The sequence below is a fragment of the Drosophila novamexicana genome, unplaced genomic scaffold (assembly GCF_003285875.2).
Source record: "Drosophila novamexicana strain 15010-1031.04,08,12 unplaced genomic scaffold, DnovRS2.1 tig00001385-arrow-arrow-pilon, whole genome shotgun sequence".
Classification (NCBI taxonomy): Eukaryota; Metazoa; Arthropoda; class Insecta; order Diptera; family Drosophilidae; genus Drosophila; species Drosophila novamexicana.
Window position 1 is genome coordinate 576,374 of NW_020824853.1, and position 24,420 is coordinate 600,793.

Sequence of the window (24,420 nt, forward strand, 5' to 3'; positions counted from 1 at the left end):
ACATTTAGTTACAAATACATTTACAATTAAAATTTGCTCTACTTGGGAAACGAAAGTACACATACGTGACAATATACATATATATATATAATTATATATATATATATATGAACTAATCAGTTAAGTTAAACATACAATACATGTAAATATAGACAATTGAAAAAAAAAATATATAAACAAAAACAAAAAAAAAAATATGTGTATTAAGTTAAGTTTAGCTTACTCATCAAGTTTTATGCACTTTTTTTTTAACTTTTTTTTTTGTTTGTTTAATTTCGTTTTAATATCTTTAAAGTTGGTAGTTTCTCATTTAGTTGGGTTTACAATAGATTACAATTACATTTACAATACATACATAATAAAAATGTGAATTATTAAAAACTGGTAACTGATGTTATGAAATATACATCAAAAATCGTTATAATAGGCACATATAAAGCAATGACTAAATCAGAGATACATATACACATATATATATATATATTTAGAATGCACAATGCTGGGCATACGCATATGTACGCATTTATATAGCAGACGTCGGTGCACATGCATACATACATGCATGCACACACACACACACACACACATACATATATATATATATATGCACATAGTTAGGTAGTTAGTTTGGTAGCTTTTAATTTTGATTCAATTTTTAGTTTTTTTTTTTTTGTTTTCTTCGTGTACATAGTTGTAGTATATAGTAGTATATGGTGGATCGGTTTTATGCGCGTGTGTGTGTGTGTGTTGTGCAACTTGGCTAAAGTTTCGTTTATAACAATTTCTATAAGCAGTACATACAAATACGCGTATATGTAGCTTTAGTAAAGATACATGAAATATTACTACATATATACTAAAGACAGTCTTGTTTCTATGTGCGTGTGTGTGTGTGAGTGAGTGAGTCAGTAAGTTAGTATGTGTGTGTGTGTGTGTGTGTGTGTGTGTAACGCTCTGTATAAGTTCATGTACACATACATATGCACATATGTGGTACACATAAAGCGCTGTATATAGCACATACACAGATTAAATATACATAAAAGAATCCAAAATTTGTATACTTGCAAGTTGTAGGTATACATATATGTATATAATATAATATATTACAACTTGTAACATATACACATACACATATATATGTATAGGTAAAAATAGTGTGCAGTTGTTGTGCTTGTTCTTGTGTGTATGATCAGTGTTGCCAATTAACAGCTATATTTAGCTATGTATTTGGCTACTTTCTTGAAGCGGCAGCTGGTAACACTTACTACTGTGTGCATGAGACTTGAACGTGAAAGCGTGTGCGTGTCGCGTGTATGTGTGTGTGTGTGTTTGAAATGCAGTTCATGCATGTGTTTGTGTGTGTAAGTGTATATATGTATGCATATAGTATATCATATATATATAATCGCTTAGCTTAACTAATGTACACTTTGTATAGAGTTAAATAGTTTGCAATTCTTTCTTTTTGTTTACGCTTTTTGACAAGTTAACCATTTTAACGGAATTTAATCGCTGTGTATATAAATATTTAGTTGGCTTTACGCATAAAAAGCAATTTCAAATTTTCATTTTTTTTTTTTTTTTGTAACTTTTCAAGTTGTTTCGATTTCTAATTGAGTGTGTGTGTGTGTGTGTGTGTGTGTGTGTGTTTGTGTGTGTGCGTGTAGGTAAATGCCGAATGAATTTAAAATTTCGTATTGTTTATAGTTTATCTTTTAGCCAGTTGTGCATACAGCTGAGGCTGCAATTGGTTTTAATTCAGGACACATACATAAACGCGAGTCGTTTAAACACGTGCGCAGGTGGAGGTAAATTAGCGGTTTCTGTAGGGAGTTCTTGGGGGTTTATACAATTCGTGATTATAAATAGTTAGTCAAACTATTTGTTAGCCAATTAGCCAGCCGTATGCACAAGATTTATTTATTACATATCGATTTCATGAGTTCATGAATTTGTTCGTGTTTTTTTTTCTATACTCTTTCTTTCGATTTGGTGTCTCTAGGTGATTGTATACGTTCGGGTTCGACGATTTAGCGCTTATTTTAAAACACATAAAACTCGTAATTTATATTAAATTGTTGTTTTTTTTTTTTTTTTTTGGCTCTACATACACGTAAATATTGTTAACATAGTTTCTAAAAAAAAAAAAAAAAAAATAAAAAGTAAAAAACAAAACGAGCACGTTTCGAAAATTCGTTGTTAATACACAGTTAGAATATTTAAAGAAGTTAACGTTGGTAATTAGGAATTTTATGTGTGCTGCCAAATATCGTGACGGTAACTATGTTAGCCGTTAGATCGCTTGTTACCAATACACATGCACACACATATATATATATATAGATATATATATAATTCTTACAATATCCATGCATGCTTAATATTTGCTTTTACATATTTTTCGAACTACACGTATCGTATTTAACTCGGTTTTTTTAGTAATATATATTGTATTTTTTCCGTTTTTTTAGGTACATTTTATGTGCATGCACATATGCAACTGCATCTATTGCTATATATAGATATATACACATAAAAGTCGTGTATACATACATATATATATATATATATGTATATAGCTTATATACGTATTTAGTATAGAGTAGTGTGAATGATCGATTGTACTCAGACCCAGTTAGATAAGTTGACGACGGCGTGTGTTATGTCTAAGGGAGTTATGCACATCCACGGCGCGCGCACCCACACCCACACACACACGCGGAAGGTGTGTATGTGTGTGTGTGTGTGTGTGTGTGTAAACATTGCACTTTTAAATGCAGTTGGTGTTGTTGCTGCATAAAGACTAATAGTTGACGGGGCGTCGACCACGTGGCTTAATGCGCTCCGATATCTGCCACATCTCCTCCTCGCCCATGAAATCCTTAAAGTTATCAAAGAAGCCAATGATGCGTTCATTGCGTCGAAATGGATAGGCGCTAGAATACAAATGGGCGCATATTATATACATGACATACATATATCTATAAATATAATTGTGTGTGTGTGTGTTAAATTCACCATTTCTTGAAACGCTTCATATTGACAATGATATTGTATTGCTGCCAGCGTTTCGAAAAGTTAATAACACCCTTGGACACATAGTCCTGATTGCCCACATGCACAAAGGTCAGATCCTGTAGTACCAGACCGCTGCAGGGTATACAAAATAGATGCAATTGATAATCTTGATATATATATATATAGAATGGCATCATTCGTTGGCTTACATGTAGGGAATGCAGGGTGGATTGGTTTCGGCAAGCGCCTGACGATAGGCCCGAAAACTGGAACTCGAATCGATGAGCGCACAAAACGAGCGCACCTCCTCCGCAATGCCCTTCTGCCATTCCAGTCTGCAAAAGGGGAAAGGGCTGTTAATAATTGCCATCAATTGGGCTAATTGGGTAATTACCTGCGTATGGGGCCCGAATCGAGCGCTGAGAGCAGCGCCAGATACGAATTGTAATTGTTCATTTTGCGTAAATGCTTCATGATTTTAATAAATTTATTCACATGCTTTTCGCGCTCTTTGGCGTCCTGTAGACGCAAGATTTTGGAGCGCGCCCAATAGGACATTTTATTAAAGTGCTCGGTGAATTTATTGAGATTGGGTGATTTCTCCTCGCACTGATCTTTGGCAAATAATAATACTTCGGGTATCTCGATTTTCTGAAAAAGCTCCGCATCCAGCAATGTCATCTGCTCGGCTATTTCCAATGACTTCAAGTCGAGCAGACTGGGCTGATTTGTATTGCTGCCGCTGCCCAATTGATCGGGCACATAGGCGTAGCTCCTTTGATCCTTATATAGCGTTACCTTCTCCACAAACTTGTTGCGCAGCAGCTTGGCCAAATACAGCTGGCCGGAGCAGACCAGCTGATAAACAAACTCAACCAGCAAACTAAGCAGCTGGCTTGTCAGATCCGTCGAGCTGTTTGTCAAATCAATTTAGTTTGCGTGAATTGAAATGCAATTCTTTTGGGCTTTGAAAGTTAATATATATATCAAAACACTTACGTCAGATCATTGACGACACGCACCAGCAGCGAGAAGGTCTCCTTGGCGGCCTTCTGCTTCTGATCGTGCACCTGGCAGAAGAAGTATGTGTAACGATGGGTCAGCTTCTCGATCACATCGATCGGCTGAATGAAGGTGCGGAAGGTTGTAATGAACGCCTCGCTGAATGCTGCATGGGCGAAATGAACAACAAATGGATTTTGGTTTAAATGACGCTTACGGATACTAAGAACGCTGCTTGTATGTTTATTGCGATTGCGATTGCGATTGCGACGATGATGATTATGATGATGATGCCTACCATTATCAGCGACCTTCTGGACGCGACTGGCGTGCACGATCAGCGCATCGATGTAGCCGCCCTTCACTTCTGGGCCATCCTCCTCCTTCTTTTTGAGTATTAGGTATGGCGTTATGTCGATCTCTTCCAGCATGTTTGGCAATTGATTATCGACCTCACCCTCGTCGTCGTCCTCCTCATCCTCCTCGCCATCGATGTCCTGCTCCTCATCTTCTGCAAGCTCTAGCTCGCCTGGCTGCAACGGCTGCTCCTTGGCCCCACCTTGCTCCACATCGCCAGCATCCAGCATTTTGGGTGTGCTTATGGGCGTGGCTAGCTGCTGCTCGCCTGCCCCAGCTTTTGCCGACTCGCTGGGCAGCTGATGTGAGTGACAATAGTAGGTGTGGCTGCCGGCAGCGTTCACGTTTTCATTGCTATCCAACGCGGCCGCAGCCGCAGCTGCTGCGCTTGCCTCATCCGAGTGTGTCGGCGGATCGTTGAGCTCCTCACAGACGGTCGTCATGCGGCAGCCCCTTAGAGAACCGTCGCTGAGCATTGGCTTCGGACTAGCCGGTGGGGTTGTAATAATCGCTGCTGGAATTGCTGTCGATGCCGACCCCGACGTCATGGTAGTTGAGGGCTTGCGCTGCTTGTAATTCTTGGGCGGCAGCGCTGGCGGCATCTCCTGCTCCGGCGACAGATCCTTGCTAACGGACATTATGCTGCAGGCAAACATGAAAATAAACATAAACATTGAGTTCTGTTACTGCAACGCCAATCTCGAGCACTCACTTCATGGTCTGACTATGCGACATGTTGCGGCTGATGTTGTACGCGTGCATTGTATGCCGATGCTGCTCCACAGAGTGCGAATTCGCCGAGCAGATCTCCATGTAGGCCAGAACTGTTGGTTGTGTGCAAGTGGCCGGGGCGAGAGCGAATAAGAAAGAAAAGAAAAACAATTTTAATGCACCTGTCACAACAAGCCAAACCAAAACAAGCGCACAGCGAACAGCGCGCCAGCTGACAACAGTTCCAATCAGTGACTGGGGGGGATTTGCGCTCCATTTGGCGTCATGTGCCATATCGAAACGGGGCTAGAGATGGGCGCAATGCGTTTTATATTGGCTTCGATTGCTATTCAAGGGGCACAACCTTTCACAAGGTTCGAACCCAAGTCTCACTTTACACATACATATGTACATAAGTAATCAGGTACGCGAACTGAACTTTTGTCTCTCCTAAAACCAAATATTTAAACCTAAGAAAATAACATGCTTGTTAATTTACAATGAACCAAATACCAAGAAAGTTACAACATTTCGTTCAATTACAATATTTAAATATCATAGCATGGGGGGAGTTCACGAATCGAACCGTCTGCAACTCTTTTCAGAGTTCTAACTTGACGCTCGTTGAAATTGATACGATTTGCGCCCATCTCTGTGCGCTGCCCCGGCATCGAATCCAAAGCCGGAACTGCGAATATGCAACAGGTAAGCGCGCAACAACAAACAACATAAACACATAAACAATAACAAAATCAATTAAAGCCAGGGCAAACGGGAACCAAAGAGGAACTAGTTCCACGGCGAAGGCGCAACACAACAGCAACAGCGTTAGGTAGCGTAACGAATACTGTATACCCTTTCCATTTATGTGAAGTGAAACATTTTATTATATACGAAATATATACGAAAATATTTGCAGAAATATTTATGAAAAATATAAAGTGAAAAACTCTTGGGGAATAGCCTTAATAACAGAAAAATCTATAAAATCTTAAGTCAATTTCACGCGTTTCTGTGGAATCCAACCTGTGGATTGTGGATCTGTGGAATTCGAACCAAACCAAATATGTATATATATATATATCTTTTTTGATTGGAAAGGATATGCAACAGATTCGTAGCGAAACAAAGGCAAACAAACAAGTTGAACAGAAACATATATGTATATAGAAGAAGGAGGAAGCAGAAGAAGAAGAAGGAAAAAACAAACGAAAAAGGAGGCGAACAGCTGCAGAGCAGCTAGACTTACCCGAGAATGCGACACTTTGAAAATCTAGATGTTGATTGGAACGATAATTTAGTTGGGTTAGAGTTTTGCGTACAACAATTTGGCAAGGTTTTTTTTCGTATTGCTCAACATTGGCAATATTACGAGTGCTATAAATAAAAGTTTTGCTACAAATTCTTAACTGCCTAACTACAAAAACAAATATACATATATAAAATATATATATGGATTTGTTGCTGATTGTTAATGTTGGTAGACTGATTGATTGATTGACTGATAGACTGATTGTTGTCGTTGTTGTTGTTGTTGTTGTTGTTGTTGTGGTTGCCTGATTGTTGTTGTACGGCTGCCTGTTGCCAGTTGTTGATGCTGTCGTTCGTCTGGGCAGGGGGGCAGGAGGGCTGCGTGTTTGTGTCTGTTCTCTTTACTTTTCATTTTGTTTTTCTGTTTTTTTGTTTTTGTTGTGGGCAGGAGCCAAGAAATGTGTTTTGTGTGTAGCGTGTCCTTGTTGTGAATGGATGCGAAACAACAAAGCAAAACAAAACGCAAAACGCAAAAAAGAAGTGCAACAGAAAGTCATAATATAAGACTGAAGAAATTGTGTTTACACAGGTGTGTGTGTGTGTGTGTGTGCGTTAGGCATTTAAGCGTATCACAGTTGGCACACACACACACACACACGCACACACATTCACCGACAAGTAAAGCTAGCCATAAAAAAAAACAGTTGAAAACTCACCGCTTGGCATTGCCTGTGGCGACACCTAGCGGTTAAGTTTGGCAAACAAATGAAATACATGCAAATTGTTACACACACAAACACACACGCACATACATGTATACACAAATGCAGTTTACCAAAAAAAAAAATAGAGAGAAAATACAAAAAAAAAACAAATACAAATAAAATAATAATAGGAACCAAATGTAAATGTATATGTATGTGCGCATTTGGCAATCTGTGCTTACTGTGCTTCTGCTTCCTCGGCAGCGGCGGCGGCTTCTCCAAATGCCTGTCAAAGGCGCTGCTGCAGCTGCTGGGCAAATGGGCGCTCCGCGGCGGCTCAATGAGACTGTGATGCTTGGAATGCCACTGGTGCAGCTGCGTCGACGAAGAATGATGCTGATGATGTGGCGACAATTGACGCATCTCTGGCATTTCGCTGCAATACAAGCAGAAAACAAGCAAAATAGAAAACAATTCAAATACAATAGAAAATAAAGTATTCAATTGCAAAGTGCTCTTATTGTTCTGTGCAAAATCATGCTGGCAACGCCATACACAAACTGGCTAACTGTTCCCACTTTGCTCGGCTAGCGTTGCCACACAATATATTGTATATAAATATATATAAGTGGCCTACACGTACAAAATGCAATCGTCCAGCATATCCATGGCCGCATCAAACAGTGACAATGTTGTACGCTGCTGCGTCTTGGGTGGCAACGCCGGCGCCAGCTCCGGCGACGGGCAATTGCTGCCCAGCGCCAGCAACTGTTCACTGGCAATTGTTGTTGCCATTGCCGTTGTATTGCTGCTGCTGCTGCTGCTAATGTTGCCGTTGCCGTTGCTGCTGCTAATGTTGCTGCTGCTGCTAATGTTGCTGCTGTTGCTGGTGATGTGACGTTGCGTTGTCTGCGTTTGGCTTAGCTGCTGATAATCGGTGTTGCTGCCGCTGTTGCTCGTCGAGGAGGCGCAGGTCAGCTCGTTCATGCCGAAGGCGATCTCTGAATTGCTGCTCGATGACTTTGTCGAGGATTGCACACTGTGCTCCGAGGAGCGTTTCGAGACGCTCTGCGTGGAGGTACGGAATGACATCATCGACACAAAGCCTGCGGTTAAAAATAACAACAACTAAGTTAATCAATTGCCAAATAATGGGAACACTACAACAACAACAAAAACACACACAAATTACATATTATACAAATCGTGTAAAACACAGCAATGAGAATGTATGCAAAACAATTCAAAGATCAAAGCGAATTCAAACACAATAACAAGGCAAATAACAGTGCTCTAGCCGGGAGCACCCGACTAGCAGATACCCTGACAAAGCGCACGACTCTAGCTATAAGAATGTGTTATATATTAGAGGAAGTTGGGTGGAATATTCTATATCCCAATATACTACACGAAAATCCATGCACTAAGCTTTTATCAAAATCGATAATTATCGATATAATGGAAATGGGAGATAAAATGATTAACTTTCTACAAATTTTAAGTCTCTTTTGTCTCCTTTTGTACTTTCACACAGACAGACAGATGAATAGACGGACATGGATCGATTTAGCTTGTCATCCTGATCAGGATTATGTGCATATACTCTATGGAGACAGAGTCTCTTTCATATTATGATTCACTATTTGAAGTGAGAATAAATGTCGAGCTTAAGCATAAAACTGGCAACAAATATTGATATTTTCTTTAAATCTTTGCTGATCTCAGAGACATTAGGATATTTGGAAAATTATTTTTGTTTTAAATGGCAACAAAAAAGGAATCTAATTAAGAAATCAAATCACAAAATGAAGCTTTTGGGCACATCATTTTGCAGCTTATAAAATGTTAACTAGTCTAAGCACACAGGTGGGAGACAGTCAAAGCATTAGATAAGATATAAGTAATTGCCTGGAATACCCGATTCATTTGAATGACGATTGCTGGTTAGCGCTGCGGCTGCTTTACGCAGCTCCGTGTTGGCCTCAGCTGCGCCAGAGCCGGAGCCGGAGCCAGAGCCAGAGCCGGAGCCAAGACCAGAGGCAGAGGCAGAGCTGACACCCGGCAAAGGCGGCGTCATCTGAGCGCTGGACGCGGCAGCTGCCTCCTGTGACAGCGCAGCGCCAGCCTCAGCCGGAGCCTCTGCTGGTCGCAGGCGAGTTTGAGAAATTGAGTTATAGATGGAGCTGATGTTAGGAGCTATTGCTTGCGGGCACTCACTGTAGCTGATCAGTTTGTCCACGTCGTCGTCCAACTGATGGTGTAGCGTTCTCGATGGCGGCTTCTGCAGCTGTTCCTCCTCCTCGCGTGAATGATTTAGCGCCGAGTCGAACGAGCATTGGCTGTTCTCGTCTGGTGAGCGCGAGCGCACCGAAAGGCTGCAAACGAACGAGTCGATAAGGAAATTAATCAGCGAGTGTGTAAATCAAGCGAGCTAATTATTAAAGTGTGCGATTTCAACGAGTATATATTTATCTAAATAGGCGAGTGATGGACTTGGGCGAGTTGCAAGTAAGTGAGCGAGTAGGTGATTGGAGCGAGTAAAATAGTGAGTAATTGAGCGAACGATTAGTTCGAGCGAGTAAAGCGAAAGTAAACAAGTTGGCGAGTGATTGTAGCGATTAAATGAGCGAGTGATGAAATTGGGCGAGTAAAATAGTGAGTAATTGAGCGAGTTAAGCGGAAGTGAATCAAGCGAGTATTGTGTCAAACGAGTTAATAATGAAAAATTAAGCGAGTTAGTAATATGTATTCCAATGAGCGAGTGAACGTGTTCAGCGAGTAACTAACCGGTCTACGCCATAGTTAAGCAGCGAGAAATTCGAACTGCAATCCAGATCAGAGTTTAGGCTGATATTATGCGATTGTGCGTAGGGCAACGGGCTATTCGCCTGCGACGAGTGGCTGGTGGTGGGGTTCGTATTGGTATTGGTGGATGCATTGGCATTCGCCAGCTGCGACTGCGGCTGACTGCGGCGCTTTGGTGGTAACGGCGGCGGATTGCTCGCCCGGTTGGGCAACGGCGGCTTTGGCGGCGGGCTCGTATCGCGCAGTATGCTCTCCGTGCTGTGCGAGCCGCGCATGGGATTCACATTGCTCTGCTCGAGTATGTCGCGCTCCTTGGGCGTTAGTGCAATATCGGGCAGCGAGGTGCGCTGCACCACCGCGGCCGCTGCCGCATCCGCTGGTGTGCGCAGCCCAGTCACGCTTCCCGCTGCGCTTGCGGCGGTCACCACGCCCATTATGTCGGCAGCGGCACCAATGCCGCCCAAGCCGGCGCCGCTATAACGAAACGTGCACTGATCCTGCTCCTTAAGCTTGCCCTGCGCCAGTGTGACCAGATTCTGCAAGTGCAATAATATATGCTGTTAGTGTTTGCCTATCCCATTTACTCGAAGCCCGTTTTTTTTTTCTCAGTGTCTCTACACTTAAAGTTTTATAGCCAGGATAATGTGGTATCCTCAGGATAATGTGGCACTTGCTAACATTCTAGTTAATACTGAACTGTTTGCAAGTAAATTATCTTCTTTCTTTACCCCAATTACATGTTCTGTTCAGTTCAAATTGAAACATATTGAATTTGTGAACAGTGTTGCCAACATACATATTTTAGTCATTGTACACTCTGGCCGGCAGTGTTGCTCAATTGGCAGTTAGTTATACTGAACTCTAGAGTTAAACCGCCCGTTAATATATTGTAAGTGATTGTTAAACGAAACCTAAACCAAACCCTAGAAAAGCAGGCCTTAAGTAATTTGTTGTTGACAGCATTGCCAACATATAGAAATGTGTGCACACACTGGCCAGCAGTGTTGGTCATGTCTAAGAGACACTGAGAAAATGGCCTACCGCCTAAGCTGGGCTCACACTTACGCGCACTGCATCCTCGAGCAGATCGATGACCTCACGGACATTCTCGTTGCTGAGGGAGGCGCACTCGCCGCTCTTCTCGCTCAACATGACCTCGTCGCAGAGCTTGATGAGCTTGCCCAGCGACTGGTAGACCTGCTGTGTGGCTGAGCTCATGATGGCACTGTTCTCGTTCAGCGTATACGACTGAATGACTGTGAAGCAAAAGAAAAGGAAGCGGTTAGAGTTAGAGAATATTTATGGAAGAATCGTTTGGATCATTTACCGGAATACATGCTGGCAATGGTCTCCAGTATGACGGTGCCATTGCCGGGCAGCACCTCCAGCTTCTTTTTGTGTATGACATCGCGAAAGTGTTTGAGCGCATTCGATATATCCTTGACGTGCGTCTCCAGCGTTTGAGTGGAACGCTGCACCTCCTCGGTGGTGGGCGGCGGCTTGGAGCCGTGCTTGCTGCGCGGACTGTGCGGCGAATGGGATCGGCCGAGCGTATTGTTTGTGGTGCGCATCAGTGAGATCTTCTCAATCAGATCGTCCTTAAAGGAGCGCGCACGTCGCGCCAACTTCGTGCCCTTCAGACTGTTCTTATGACCCGATGAGCCCGACGACGACGACGCACTGCCGCTTGGCGGCGCTGGCGGCACCCCACCTGTCCGCCCGCTCTGCTGTGGGGTCGTCGGCGGCGGCGCTTGCTGCGACTGTTGCTGCTGCTGCTGCTGGTACTGCGTATGCTGCGGCGGGGGCGTTGACGATGTGCTGGATGTGTGGCCCGCGTAGTTGGCGGCGCCGCTGCTGTTGATGCTGTTGCTGCTGCTGCTGTTGCCGCAGCCGCCGACGCCGCCCGCCGAGCAGTTGTTGGGCGTGGATGGAGAACTGATGCTGCCGTCTATTCGAGGATGATAAAACATGGTGTTCAATAATGTTAATTAAATCGAATCAAGACCGAATGATCTGTATTTGCTCTATGGGATTATTCAACTGGATATTCATTTCATGCGCTCCAGCTCAACAATAGGCGACACACACACACACACACACACACACACACACACACACACACACACACACACACACACACACACACACACACACACACACACACACACACACACACACACACACACACACACACACACACACACACACACACACACACACACACACACACACACACACACACACACACACACACACACACACACACACACACACACACACACACACACACACACACACACACACACACACACACACACACACACACACACACACACACACACACACACACATACAGAACCACACACGCATTCATGAATCATAACTCAAGCGTGATTCAGTCGGATTATGCCTTGCGTATTAAGCACTTATCGAATAATAAGAATACGGTTCACGAGCCGCTTTTCGGTTCAAAACACGTTCAGCATTTGTATACCCTGTAAAAAACACTCTCTGCATTTGTATACCCTGGCAAAGTTGGCTCAGCAATTCAATATATAGCGATTCACCTGGCATATAAAGAAAGGTAGCAATAGATAGCCAAGTGTTTCTAAAGAAATCAAAGCATCAAGCGTGTCGCCTGGAAGTTACAAAAGCGATAAGCAATATTACAAATATTACCAGGCTAATAATCACAATCGCAAGCGATTCACCTGGCAAAATCGATTTCTTTATCTTGTGAAGTATTGTATGCTATCGCCGTATTCGCGCATTGGAAGTGAAATAGGCGATATGAATGTGCTTGACTTTAGTTTTATACCCTTTCTCTACCATATACACATAGAGAAAAGACTTGTTAGACACCATTATGGTATATTATTAGATCTGTTTACAGAGTATCTCATAGTCGTGCACTCGCTTGCCTACATGTTGTTGTCATCAACTAATTCAGCATGGGTTTAAGTAACGATAACTACACAATTTCCGAGTACAAATCGGTCTCAACTGTTTCTATAGAAACGTAGGCATTTACTTTTGATTTCCCGATATATATTTGTAGAAATATATATATATATATATACTCATATAGTTGATTAAGCTTTTCCCATGCAGGAACTTTTAGAATGGCATATATATGTATTACTGAATGGATATTCCAATTTTTGTCTACTTTTGTTTTTGACTTTTGCCAATATATATATATAGAGATGAACATATATGTATGTGTAAGAAAACATTTCGGATATATAGATATGGACTCTGCGTATTTGAGAGACCTTCACGTGTCGCTTTTTAACATATTCACCAAAAAGTTCACATTTATCCGCACTCATTTGATGTGTTGTTTATTCAATGCTTGTTTTAAATCGCCAATAAAATGATAAAAATCAGATGAGAAATGTGCAAAGAGACAGAGTAAGAGTGTGACTAGCTGACTGAAGGCCAAACTTGAGATACCCTATGAAAATGTGTACAAATTTTTACTAACGATAACAATTACTGTTCGACTTTTATCTGCTCAAATATATATTTAAATTTGTTGAGTTTCAGTTATAATTCAAAGCATTATCGATAAATATCGATAAGCATTAGGTTGTCTACGTAGGATTATCATCGTTTTACAACATGGACGATAAATTCCGTACTAAATAAACGTTGTATATCAATTGATTGCTTACACATTCACATTGCTTAATACATTCAAAGGATCATTCGATACTTTTATCGATAACCCGCACAATTGACTCTTCCAAAACCAACAACAACGGGAGTTGTTTAGCTAAGGACATTTGGCTAATAAAAAGCTAAGGATGTTTCTATTAAACAGTTGAGTGTGGACAACTATCGATAGAAACTATCGATAACTGTTATTATAGAGTGACATTAGCTGAGCTCGTTCAATATCCTCAACGATTAACTAGTCGAAACATGCTATCGATAACATTTCTGAAAGAATGACTTAACGGAGATAATAGTTTACTCCAGCATTTGCTTGTGTTTGTATGAGCAATTGATAACCAATATGATCATCGATCCATACATCTATATACTCCATCGTTAACAGTTTATAAACAGGTGCTTCAGCAACTGAGCGCATTTCAATCGATAGCGAATATGGTCACTGATTCACTAATCGATTAACACTATCGATAACATTGCCTAAAGTGTGAAGTGACTTAGCACAGTTGGTTTTGTCAGCAATTACTCGTAATTCGTTAGCTTTGAATAACATTTCGATAGAAACACTTCTCAACGATTCACAAATCGATAGACACTATCGATAACACTGCTTAAGGAGTGAAGCGACTTAGCACAGTTCGTTTTTTCAGCACATTATTATGCCAAATGCAATCGATAGCGAATATGCCCTATCGTGCAGGGCATACGGCACATGTGCGCCGCTCTTTAGCTGATTTGCATGATGAACGACGGCAAACGAGCAAATGCCGAACGGTAAACGATCCGTAGACGCCCACCCAATACCAGACCAACATAAAGAAAAGCCACAAAACACGCTAATGCAGGGTGTGTGTGTGTGTGCATGTGTGTGTGTGTATGTTGTAGCTTTCACTTACAGAGCAACACATTCTTGACCAGCAAACACGATGCTGGCGGTGTCAATGTTGTGCATAAAGACGGCGTTGTTGTTGTTGCTGCTGCTGATAAAGCCAAACGTGGCAATTTTTTATATTCGCGCCGTCTGTGGAATTTGATGTCATGCAGCGTGGCTTTGTTGCTGCTGCCGCAGCTGTTGTTGTTGTTGTCGTTGTTGTTGTTGTTGTTATCGCGCGTGGACCACAGTGTGCGCTGCTGCTGTTGTTGTTGTTGTTGCTGTGGCTTTGGCTCATCTTGCACGGGCTGCTTCACCGTATACGAATAGAAACGCCAGCGTTCGGCCAGCGCGCAGTCGCTCAGAAAAGACTCGTCAAATTGCGGCATTTTGCGATTGCATAACAACAACAGCAACAACAACAACTGCAACAACAACAGCAGCAGCAGCGACAACAATATTTATAGAAAATTTAATGTTAGTCTTGCATTCAATTCACAGCACTTGACGAGCTCTAAAGTAACTTTTTATATATATTTATTTCTTCTTCTTAGTTTTTTTTTTGTTGTTGTTTGCCTTTTGCCAATTTTCAAGAGCAATTGTCGCCGCTTGTTGTTGCGTCTTGTGCTGTTTAGCCAATTCAAATAGCCAATCACAAATATACTAATATTATATATTTAGACACAAGACGCGGCCGCCAGCTGCTGTCGTCAGCGTTGTCGTCTGGAAAGCGCACTGAACTATGAAAATCCGCAAACGGCAAACGGCAAACGGCAAAACGGCAATCGCCAGCAGCCAGTCGCCAGGTCCGCTAACCAGCCATTAAGCAGCAACAGCAGCAGCAGCAACAAGAAGACGAAGAACAACAACAACAGCTACAACAACAGCAACAACAACAACAACAACAACAACGCGTCGTAGAGAGCAACATATAGCAGCGCATCAAATGGCACTCGCTCCCAACAACTCGGCTTGAGACTTGCTCGCGCAACAACAACAACATTCACAACAACAACATTCACAACAACAACAACATTCACTGATAGACAAACAACATTGCGGCTCTCGCATCCATTTTGCTCTCTGTTATCATTTGAGCCTCAGCTCTTTCTCTTTCTCTCTCTCTCTCTCTCTCTTGCTTTAACGCAGCCATTATTGTAGATATTGGGTATGCTTGTTTCACATACCCTATAAACAACTAAATCAACTAAATTAGGCTTAAGTAGAGTTAAGTAACAGAAAGCGACTTAAATCATTTATTTGCACAATATTATCATAAGTTGTTCATTTAATTTCAATTTGGAAACTTTTTAATGCATATTATATTATATGTTCCTGATCAAATAAAGAAATTTCATTTTGTGGATTATGCGTGTATGTAATCTAATACAAAGTTATGGTTATTTAAATATTCCGTAAATCTGAAATTCTTCATTTTGTTTAATCATTTTTTTTGTGTAATAATATTTTCTATTTTCAAAATACTTTGGCTCATAAAAATGTTCAAAATATCTCACGAAATTTAACCGTAGACATAATTGTTTTATTAACAATTTGTAGTTTATATATAAGAATATAGATTTGAACAAAAAATGTAGGTTCAGGAACTTAACGAACCGAACTTAAAGGCAAGTCGTTGGTTCGAGCCGTGAGCCGAACTACTAACTTTTCCTTTAGTTTGCAGCCCTGATTGAAAAAATATCCCAGATACAGGGTATTTGCTAGTCGTGTCAGGCTGTTGGTTCGAACCACTGACTTTTCCTTTAGTTTGCAGCCTGGATTGAAATAATACCCCAGATACAGGGTATTTGCTAGTCGTGCACACTCGACAAGCGCCTTTTCACACTTTGTTTAAATTGTATTTTATTTGATTTGATTTTATATATTTTCTTTCTCTGGCCCTGAGGCCCGGCAATGCTGGGGATTTGTTTTCGACAATTTTCAAGTGGCGCGCGATGATCGTGACTTGCCTTGAAATGAGTTTGTGGAAGCTGAAGTTGAAGGCGCGAACGAAAGTAGAAGAAAACAGTACAAAAAAAAGAAAAGAAAAAAACAGTTAACAAGCATACGCCCAAAAAAATCTCTGCTCAAATTGAAGAGAAGTGAAGTCGGGCAAAATATCATCAATATTATTGGTGATCGAGTGCCGAACAAATACGCTAGAGATCTCTAAAAGAGACAGAACAAACATAATAATAATAAATGTATTCGCAATTGAAATTGCAAGGAACTTTCGAACTAGACATTGATATTGGGATAGTAATAATAATAATAAACCATCTGCGATCTTATAGAAGTAAATATGTTGAAAGCATATCCAAAATCGTTTCCCTATATCATTCACATTATTATAGTTTGTTGGAAAATTCAGTGTACAATAACCTCATGTTTGTCTCAAGATGTCTCAAGATGGCGCCCTATCAGAATACCCCAAGTGTCGATCATCTGCCAAATGTTCGAAAAACTTTATAATTCTGGCATTTCGTAGAGTTCTTTGATGTTTCGCCCACTAAGTGCCACGATCTGTAATATTATGTTAAGACTTTGCAATGAATTTCATTCCCAGAAAGTTGTCACTTCTTTCAAAACTTTTGAACATTTCGCAACACTGTTTAAAAAACAAACGCCCAATATCAATTTGTGGCGATCGGGTTTTAGCTAACATATGGGGCGAGGAGGAGTGAAGAGGGGAGGGGCGGGGTGTAACCAGAACCGTTTGGCATCAATTGGAGACTTTGAAAATTGGATCAGCGACAAGCGGCGACGGGTTCGACCAGTCGAATTGGCATTAAACAGGTGCGATTACGGATTCTAGTTTTGGCACAATTGGGCACACCCGACGCTCATCATGAACATGAGATGATCATCAACGAACAATCTGGTTGCAGCTGTTGCCGTTGCCGTTTGTCTATGCTAAATCTTAGACTCTTCAAGTTGACCAATATTTGCAAATGGCCTCCAGCTGAAGTGGACAGCAACCAAGTCGACCGACTGACCGAACACAGTTAAGCTTCAACCAGTTTGCGATGAGCAATCGATGAGAGAGAGAGAGAGAGAGGCAGAGAGAGAGAGGCAACGTTTGCCGCATGCCAAATGAAAACAAAACAAACGGGAAGAGAGTAAAAGAGAGGAGAGCGAGAGCTCTCCTCAGCCAAGCGGCCAGCTGTGGAATTTACGGAATTTGCTCTCTCTCTCTGTGAGTGTGTGTGTGTGTTACGTGTTATGCTTTCTAACTGCGAACAACGCGATTCGCGATCAGCAATCAGCGCTAATCAACACTGGCCCAAACAAGGCGAAAAGCAGCTAAAAAAAAAAGAAAAACAAATATCAAATTAAGAAATAATATAAAACAACAGCCAGTTACTGGACTTGACTGCTTAAGTGGCGGCTCGACTGGCAGATGCCCTGTAACAAGCAGAAATTCATTAAAGGCTCAAGCACTTGCCTTGTTATCTCCTCCAAGGTTATATAGGATATGTCTGATCAATCATAGGAAATTTAATTAAGCTAGCCATCCGTGTGATTCACTCTTTAAAACAACAACAACAACAAATCACGACATTCAGAATACAAATACAAATGTTTATGACATTCTTTGAAGCCCAACGAAATCCTTAGGGTATGCTATAAAAATGTATGCCAGAGATATTTAGCACAAATAACTCATAGATATATATGTAATTTTATAATAAACAACTTGTTGTATTCTGTGAGAGCACAAAACATATTCAAGCACTTTCACATTTGAACACAAGACCTCAAAGACCAACGGCACGTATACGCCCCGTGGCACGCAATTTACGTGGCATAAAACGTAACGACATCCAACTACATCACAAACATGACATAATCTTTGCTGTTGACGAGTCAACGCCAAAAACAACAACAACAAAACTAAAAAAAAAAAACGACAAACAATACGTTAAATTTGTCATAAGCAAAAATGTAAATGAAATAATAAATAAAATGAAGAGCACAAACAGAAAAACTGAAACAACTTCTGACTTGGGTCGACACAGTTCATTGATCATGACACGTTCTCATGCCGCACACACACACACACACGCACATGCATGTACATATGCACAAACACATGGGCTTAGCATGCTGTTTAGGGCTAAATTTGACCCACACACACACATGCATACATTCGGCATGACGTCATCGCAGGTGCGGTCATCGTGAAAGCATTCAATTCAATCAATTGCCAAGCACAACCCCCCCGCCCCCACACTCACCCACACACTGACTTTATGCATGTACATGCATGCATACATACATGCATATATACATGCATGTATATGTATATATGTATATTTAATGCGCACATTGCATTCGTTAAACAAACGATTTTGTTTTTTTTTTTTATTCGTGAATTTAGCAAATATACTTATTCATACATCAAATATGAGTGTTTCAGCGCTTCTTCTTGCACTTTAGTTCGATTCGTCACAATTCGCAACAACAACAACAACAACAATAAGAAGAAGAACAACAATGTTTTCAATTCTTATGCTTGTTCTTCTTCTACGCTTTGTCATTCACTGCGATACGATAACGGTAAAATAAAAAAAAAAAACACACAACTCTATGTTTTCACTTGCATTTTGCGCTTGTTTTTATTTGGGGAAATTTTATTTTTTTTTTCCTTTTTTTTGGGATTTTTTTTTGGGTTTTTTTGGGTTTTTTTTAAGCTTATTTCAATCGTAACGCTGTGTTTGCCGGGCAACGGTTAGATAACTTTTGAGCACAGCGCCTCATAATTAATAATGCGCGAACAACAGAAACAAAAACAAACACGAAACCAACAAAGGCGAGTGAAATAATAACAACAACAATGGCAGGAAGAAGCAGAAGAAAAGAACTCGGTACGCTAACGAAAACGAAACGAAACGACATTCAGAGCCTAGCCAAGAGAGGCTATAGGCTATATAGGAGATATAATACACACATGCACACACAAACACACAAAAGCCGAACCTAGTAACAAGCCCAGTAGTGCTTGATCGACTAGCAGTTGCCCTATAAACAGCTAGCACACATTCGTGCTACAATAACTGTTTTTTTTTTAACAATTTATCAATTTATGATTCGCATATAACCATGATATCCTTTTTGGCTTCGATTTTCAATATTTGGCATTGCAGAAAAGTGAAGTATTATTTGTAATCTTTAATTGGGTAACTCTAGATTCCAAAATCTCAGAGATGTGCTAAAAAACAAACTAGACGTGGTTATCGATTTTGCTGTCAAAGTTATCGATAGCTGTAAATAAACTTAATCTAAAATGGCATAAGCAACCCCTCGTGAATATCGATATATATCGATAGAACTTATCGAACAGTTATCAATGGCTCTATATATATAGATATATCGATAAGTGCTAAACGGACATAGTTATCAATGGCCCGATACATATAGATATATCGATAAGTGTTAAACGGACAGAGTTGTCAATGGCCCGATAGAAATATAGATATCGATAAGTGCTAAACGGAGAGCGTTAACAATGACCCGATATTAATCTGGCTGTAACAATGCAGTCCGTCTTCGGAGCTAGGAATATGTATATGGAATCGTCAATGTCTCCAGCTGCCTGGCACAAGGCCAATATGCTTCTGCTCGGTCATGCTCATTGGCAACAGGGTATAAAGAGAGGCCTACAGAGAATTGAATGACTGCCCGAGTTTAAGTGCGTGTGTATCTCTTGACGGGTTGCACGTCACCCACAACAACAACAACAACAACAACAACTGGAACAACAAACAAGACAAGAGCTATGACGTCGTTGCTTCAGCCATGTCGTATATTACGATTGCGAGCGTCATCAATTTAAACAGACGAGCAAAACTAAAGTCAAATACCAAAAAAAAACACCCACGCAGCCAAGCCGCGGCGCGGCTTTGTATCTTATCAGCAGCTGCACCGTGGTCCGAAGCTTATTTGCATATGCTCAATATTTGTTTAAACGTTAGATGGTCAGTTTTCGAAAGTTGGTCGAGCATAGAAGTCATATTTTGTGTTATCGAAAGCGTGTTCATAAATCGAACTAGTTCGCAACAGCTGAACCGAACTATATATAGATAACACAACTTTTTATATAGATTTATGGCCTGTGTTTCGAGCCTAGTTTAACAGTTATCTCAGCTATGAAGAGAGAACATTTAATAACAAGCCGCATACTTATCGATAACTCATGCAGCAATCAAGTTATCGATGCCATTCAGCCGGAACTAGTTAAACAACTGGTTCACTTGCGACAGCTCAGCCGACAGCTAATTTTGAGAAAAACGCAGAAGAATAATGAAAGTTGTAAACAAAAAAAAAACAACTAAACTCGACGGGCCAAAAGAAAGCCAAGCCAAAAGCCGGACAATGGACAAGCCAAATATATGTACATATGCATGTCTATAAAACTAAAAACCTTTCATGTGAGCACATGAAAAGCGCTCAGGCAAAACGAGGGTTGGGGCAGGGAGGGGAGGGGGGAACAATTATGACATAGTTGGGCGGGTCGTTTAGAGCTCGAGCTAAAAATTATTCGACATGAAAATGAAATCCATCGGAAAGCAAAAGTGCTGAGTGAAATGCATAAAGCAAAAGAAATAAATATCTAGCCAGATATATATACTTATATATATCTATATATGTGCGTGTGCAATCGAGTTGACAACACACACACACACACACGCGCATACACACACACAAGCAGGGAAAGCGCCGTGCCATACGTGACCGGCCGAACACCCAGTTATAGTAAATAATGCTGCGATTGGGCAAAGGTATTCAGATTTCACTCTGTTCTCGATGCTATAATCAAAAGCATTTACCAAGAATATCTGAGTTTCTTTTGCTTGAAGTCATACTTTAAACGTTTATCGGTAAGTTTTATTAACTGCTTGAGGAATACCCCGAATCCGAATTCCATTAGTATAGAACTTTCAAGAGTTCTTGATCTTCAGGAATACCCCTAATTCAATATGCATTATCTAAAAATAACCCCTCTCCACAAGCCAAAGGTATATTTTCTTTTTCTTTCAGTTTCAATAAGTCAAAGGTCAAACGTTTATCGGTAAGTTTTATTAACTGCTTGAGGAATACCCCGAATCCGAATCCGAATTCCATGAGTGTAGAACTTTCAAGAGTTCTTGAACTGCATGAATACCCCTAATTCAATACAAATTACCTAAACTAACCCAAACCCTACTCCACAAGCCTCTTTTCTAATTGAACTCTCATCGTGTTCAGATTATCTTGCAATACTTGATCTTCAGGAATACCCCTAATTCAATACAAATTACCTAAACTAACCCAAGGAGCTTCTTCATAAGCCAAAGGCTTGTAAAACTTTGCAAATTGATGCGATTATCAGAAACGTGTTTTATTTGTTATTTATGTGTTTGCTTCAGGAATACCCCAAATGTGCGAGAAATATTAAAGTTCACTGGGAAATTCACATTAAATAATGCTTAATGAACACCTCGAGTAAATGGCAAGCATTCTTAGCAGCAAACGCTCAGGAATAGAACCGTATTAAGTTGCATTTCCAGTTAAATGTTTAATGATGCTCGGGAAACTGAACTATTTGTTAGTTGACCTTGCAAGCGTTTTTGCGGCTTGTGGCTTGTGTTGCATTAACAACAGAGATTAGACAGCATTAAGCTCGAAATTCCAGGTATTTTTTGCTGCGCATGATTTAAGCTTATTTAAAAGCCAGAAACAAGCACTAATTGGACAATTGGACAACGTGTTAATGAGTTACAGTGGTCTCTCGATAATTGCAATGTTAGCCATATTTTGAACACAATGCTAGTTTTCAATGCAAATAACAGCAACAAGACAGAAATGCATAGGTTATCGATAAATATCGATCGAATTATGAAGACATGAACTTTTCGGCATAGCTCGAGAACTATTTGCGCTAATTCTAGCCCGTAGGGATTGTAGCGATAGATGCTCTCAAAGATCTTTGAAAATGCATTTGAGGCCAATCGGATGTTAAACAAAAAAGTTGCATACAAATGTTTTACACGTTTTTTCCACACATGCGTGTGGAATGCCGTCTTAACGTGCAGCTTCAAGCTAGATTTCGTTTGGGATAACTCGACAAATTGAGGATATATATATATATATATAGAATATATTTGAATTTAGCCCAAAAATGAAAGATGCAAGCATTCAGGTGAGTTAATCAAGCAATATTGAAGGGCCAAGGGCCAAGGGCAAAGGGCAAATGTGATCAAGCGTGATTTAAAACAAATCAAAAACAATATTACAGACGCTTTGCCTCTTGTTGACAAGTTAAATTATCTGTCAATGCGTGCAATTAAACTCATCTGAGTACACAAATTGGTTTTTCTTTCGACGGTAAAAGGAAAATTCCTGGAAACGCCCACACAATTGTTAAGCATTTGCTGTGCTATGTAAATGAAATATGACGGCAGACACGAGTTCATAAGCCACAAAGTATTTCTGGCATTTGCACGGACCATATTCAACATATATTAAATACATATATGTTAGTATGTAAAGCGATTACCAGGAAACTCTTTTGTTTGTGCAGGAAATCAGTTAATAACGAGAAACATGCAGATGCCTTTTAGGGCTGCCTTTTTGGTATCAAGCAACAATTCGCTGCATTTGCGGTTTTCACATCATACATAAGTATATCACAATAGGTTCAACAATATTTCAAAGATGCGTTAAACGATTGTCGGTTAAACTCTATTTTATCATAATTGACTGTACAAGCAGCCGGTTATGGGTCAGACAATCAATGGAACACGCTCTCAGTATTTTGATGGGCTTTGCTCTTTGAAAATGTTGTGTGCGGTCACATTTGTGGCCACATTTACCCTTTTCACGTGTCACCGGCATTGTTGCTGCTTTGAATGGTTTCTCATTGTTGGGCTCAAAAGAGAAAAAAGTAAGTAAGTAAAACTGTCAACAGCTTTTGCACTTTGCCATCATCAATATTAGCCAAAATGAAATGAATGTTGGGAATGTTGTGAATGTTGTGAATGTTAGAGCACGTCAGCTCGTATAGTAGAATAATAGTTTTACAAAATATTGATGGGTTTTCTTTTCAACAAGGTTTCCTTCACACTCTCTCCCTCTCCCTCTCCCTCTGTCTCTCTCTTTGTGTGTGTCTGTCTGCGCCCTACGCTTGACAGCCTCAATTAGAAAGTGCAGTGAAAGCAGTGAAAAAAAAACGTTTCAATCAGCAACAATTAAACAAAACCCTTTTCATGCATTCACAACTTAAGCAATATTGAATGAATATATTCATGAATGCATGAAAAATGCCGGTGAAATGCCAAAAATGTTGATCAAACGATGCGATTAGATTAGATTTAACTTTCTTTGCTGCATATTATCGATAACGATAAGCAAATGCGATTCATGCCGACATTAGTTACACACACAACCGCACAATATGCCAATTTGTATATACATACATATGTACATATGTATGTATGTATGCATCTATGTATGTTTATTTTTTATTGAGACAGCATCCGGTGCCACTTCCAGCCGATTGAGCGCTGCTCACTCAGCTGTGAGCGCAAACGAAAATTGATCAATTGAGCGAATGCCAAACCGCCCCCGGCCCGCCTCCGCTGTTCGATAGCCATGTACATAGATAAATGTAACGCTTTGAATTAATCATTAAACAATTAAGAGCACTTGCCTCGGGAAATAGGCAAAAATTACATACTTATCGATCTACGGCCGTCAAGGTCAGAGTCATTCCATTGACAGCGATTACAACTTATCGATTAAAGCCCCACACACATATGCACGCACACGCACACACACATGCGCACACTCGCACTCCCTCTTAATACGTACGCATGCTAGCAGTTCCGTTAGTTCGCCGTTCGTCTGCTGCTTCTGCCGCTGCCGCTGTCGACGCTGGCAGCTGACAGCGATTGCAACTTATCGATTGCCGCAACCCACACACATGCACGCCTACACACACACACGCATGCGCACACTCACACTCCTTCTTAATACGTA

General features: G+C 40.7%; 1 protein-coding gene across 8 annotated transcripts in view; it reads right to left on the reverse strand.

Moving 5' to 3' along the window:
• Nucleotides 1–241: 241 nt before the first annotated feature.
• Nucleotides 242–24,420, reverse strand: part of LOC115767406 (guanine nucleotide-releasing factor 2-like) — a 28,220-nt gene continuing 4,041 nt past the window's right edge. For 2 of the 8 annotated variants that reach the window (XM_030711672.1, XM_030711674.1), the window contains exons 2-15: nucleotides 11,179–11,799; nucleotides 10,917–11,107; nucleotides 9,834–10,387; nucleotides 8,964–9,421; nucleotides 7,690–8,152; nucleotides 7,289–7,482; nucleotides 6,341–6,364; nucleotides 5,093–5,204; nucleotides 4,322–5,022; nucleotides 4,021–4,189; nucleotides 3,416–3,934; nucleotides 3,231–3,356; nucleotides 3,022–3,153; nucleotides 242–2,939 (exon numbers count right to left, since the gene is read on the reverse strand). In XM_030711672.1, the coding sequence (XP_030567532.1) occupies nucleotides 2,807–2,939; nucleotides 3,022–3,153; nucleotides 3,231–3,356; nucleotides 3,416–3,934; nucleotides 4,021–4,189; nucleotides 4,322–5,022; nucleotides 5,093–5,204; nucleotides 6,341–6,364; nucleotides 7,289–7,482; nucleotides 7,690–8,152; nucleotides 8,964–9,421; nucleotides 9,834–10,387; nucleotides 10,917–11,107; nucleotides 11,179–11,799 (4,397 nt within the window). In that variant the 3' untranslated portion in view covers nucleotides 242–2,806. Of the gene's footprint in view, nucleotides 2,940–3,021; nucleotides 3,154–3,230; nucleotides 3,357–3,415; nucleotides 3,935–4,020; nucleotides 4,190–4,321; nucleotides 5,023–5,092; nucleotides 5,205–6,340; nucleotides 6,365–7,288; nucleotides 7,483–7,689; nucleotides 8,153–8,963; nucleotides 9,422–9,833; nucleotides 10,388–10,916; nucleotides 11,108–11,178; nucleotides 11,800–24,420 lie in introns of those variants that run through there. The other 6 variants (XM_030711676.1, XM_030711675.1, XM_030711677.1 and 3 more) reach the window with 6 other exon arrangements.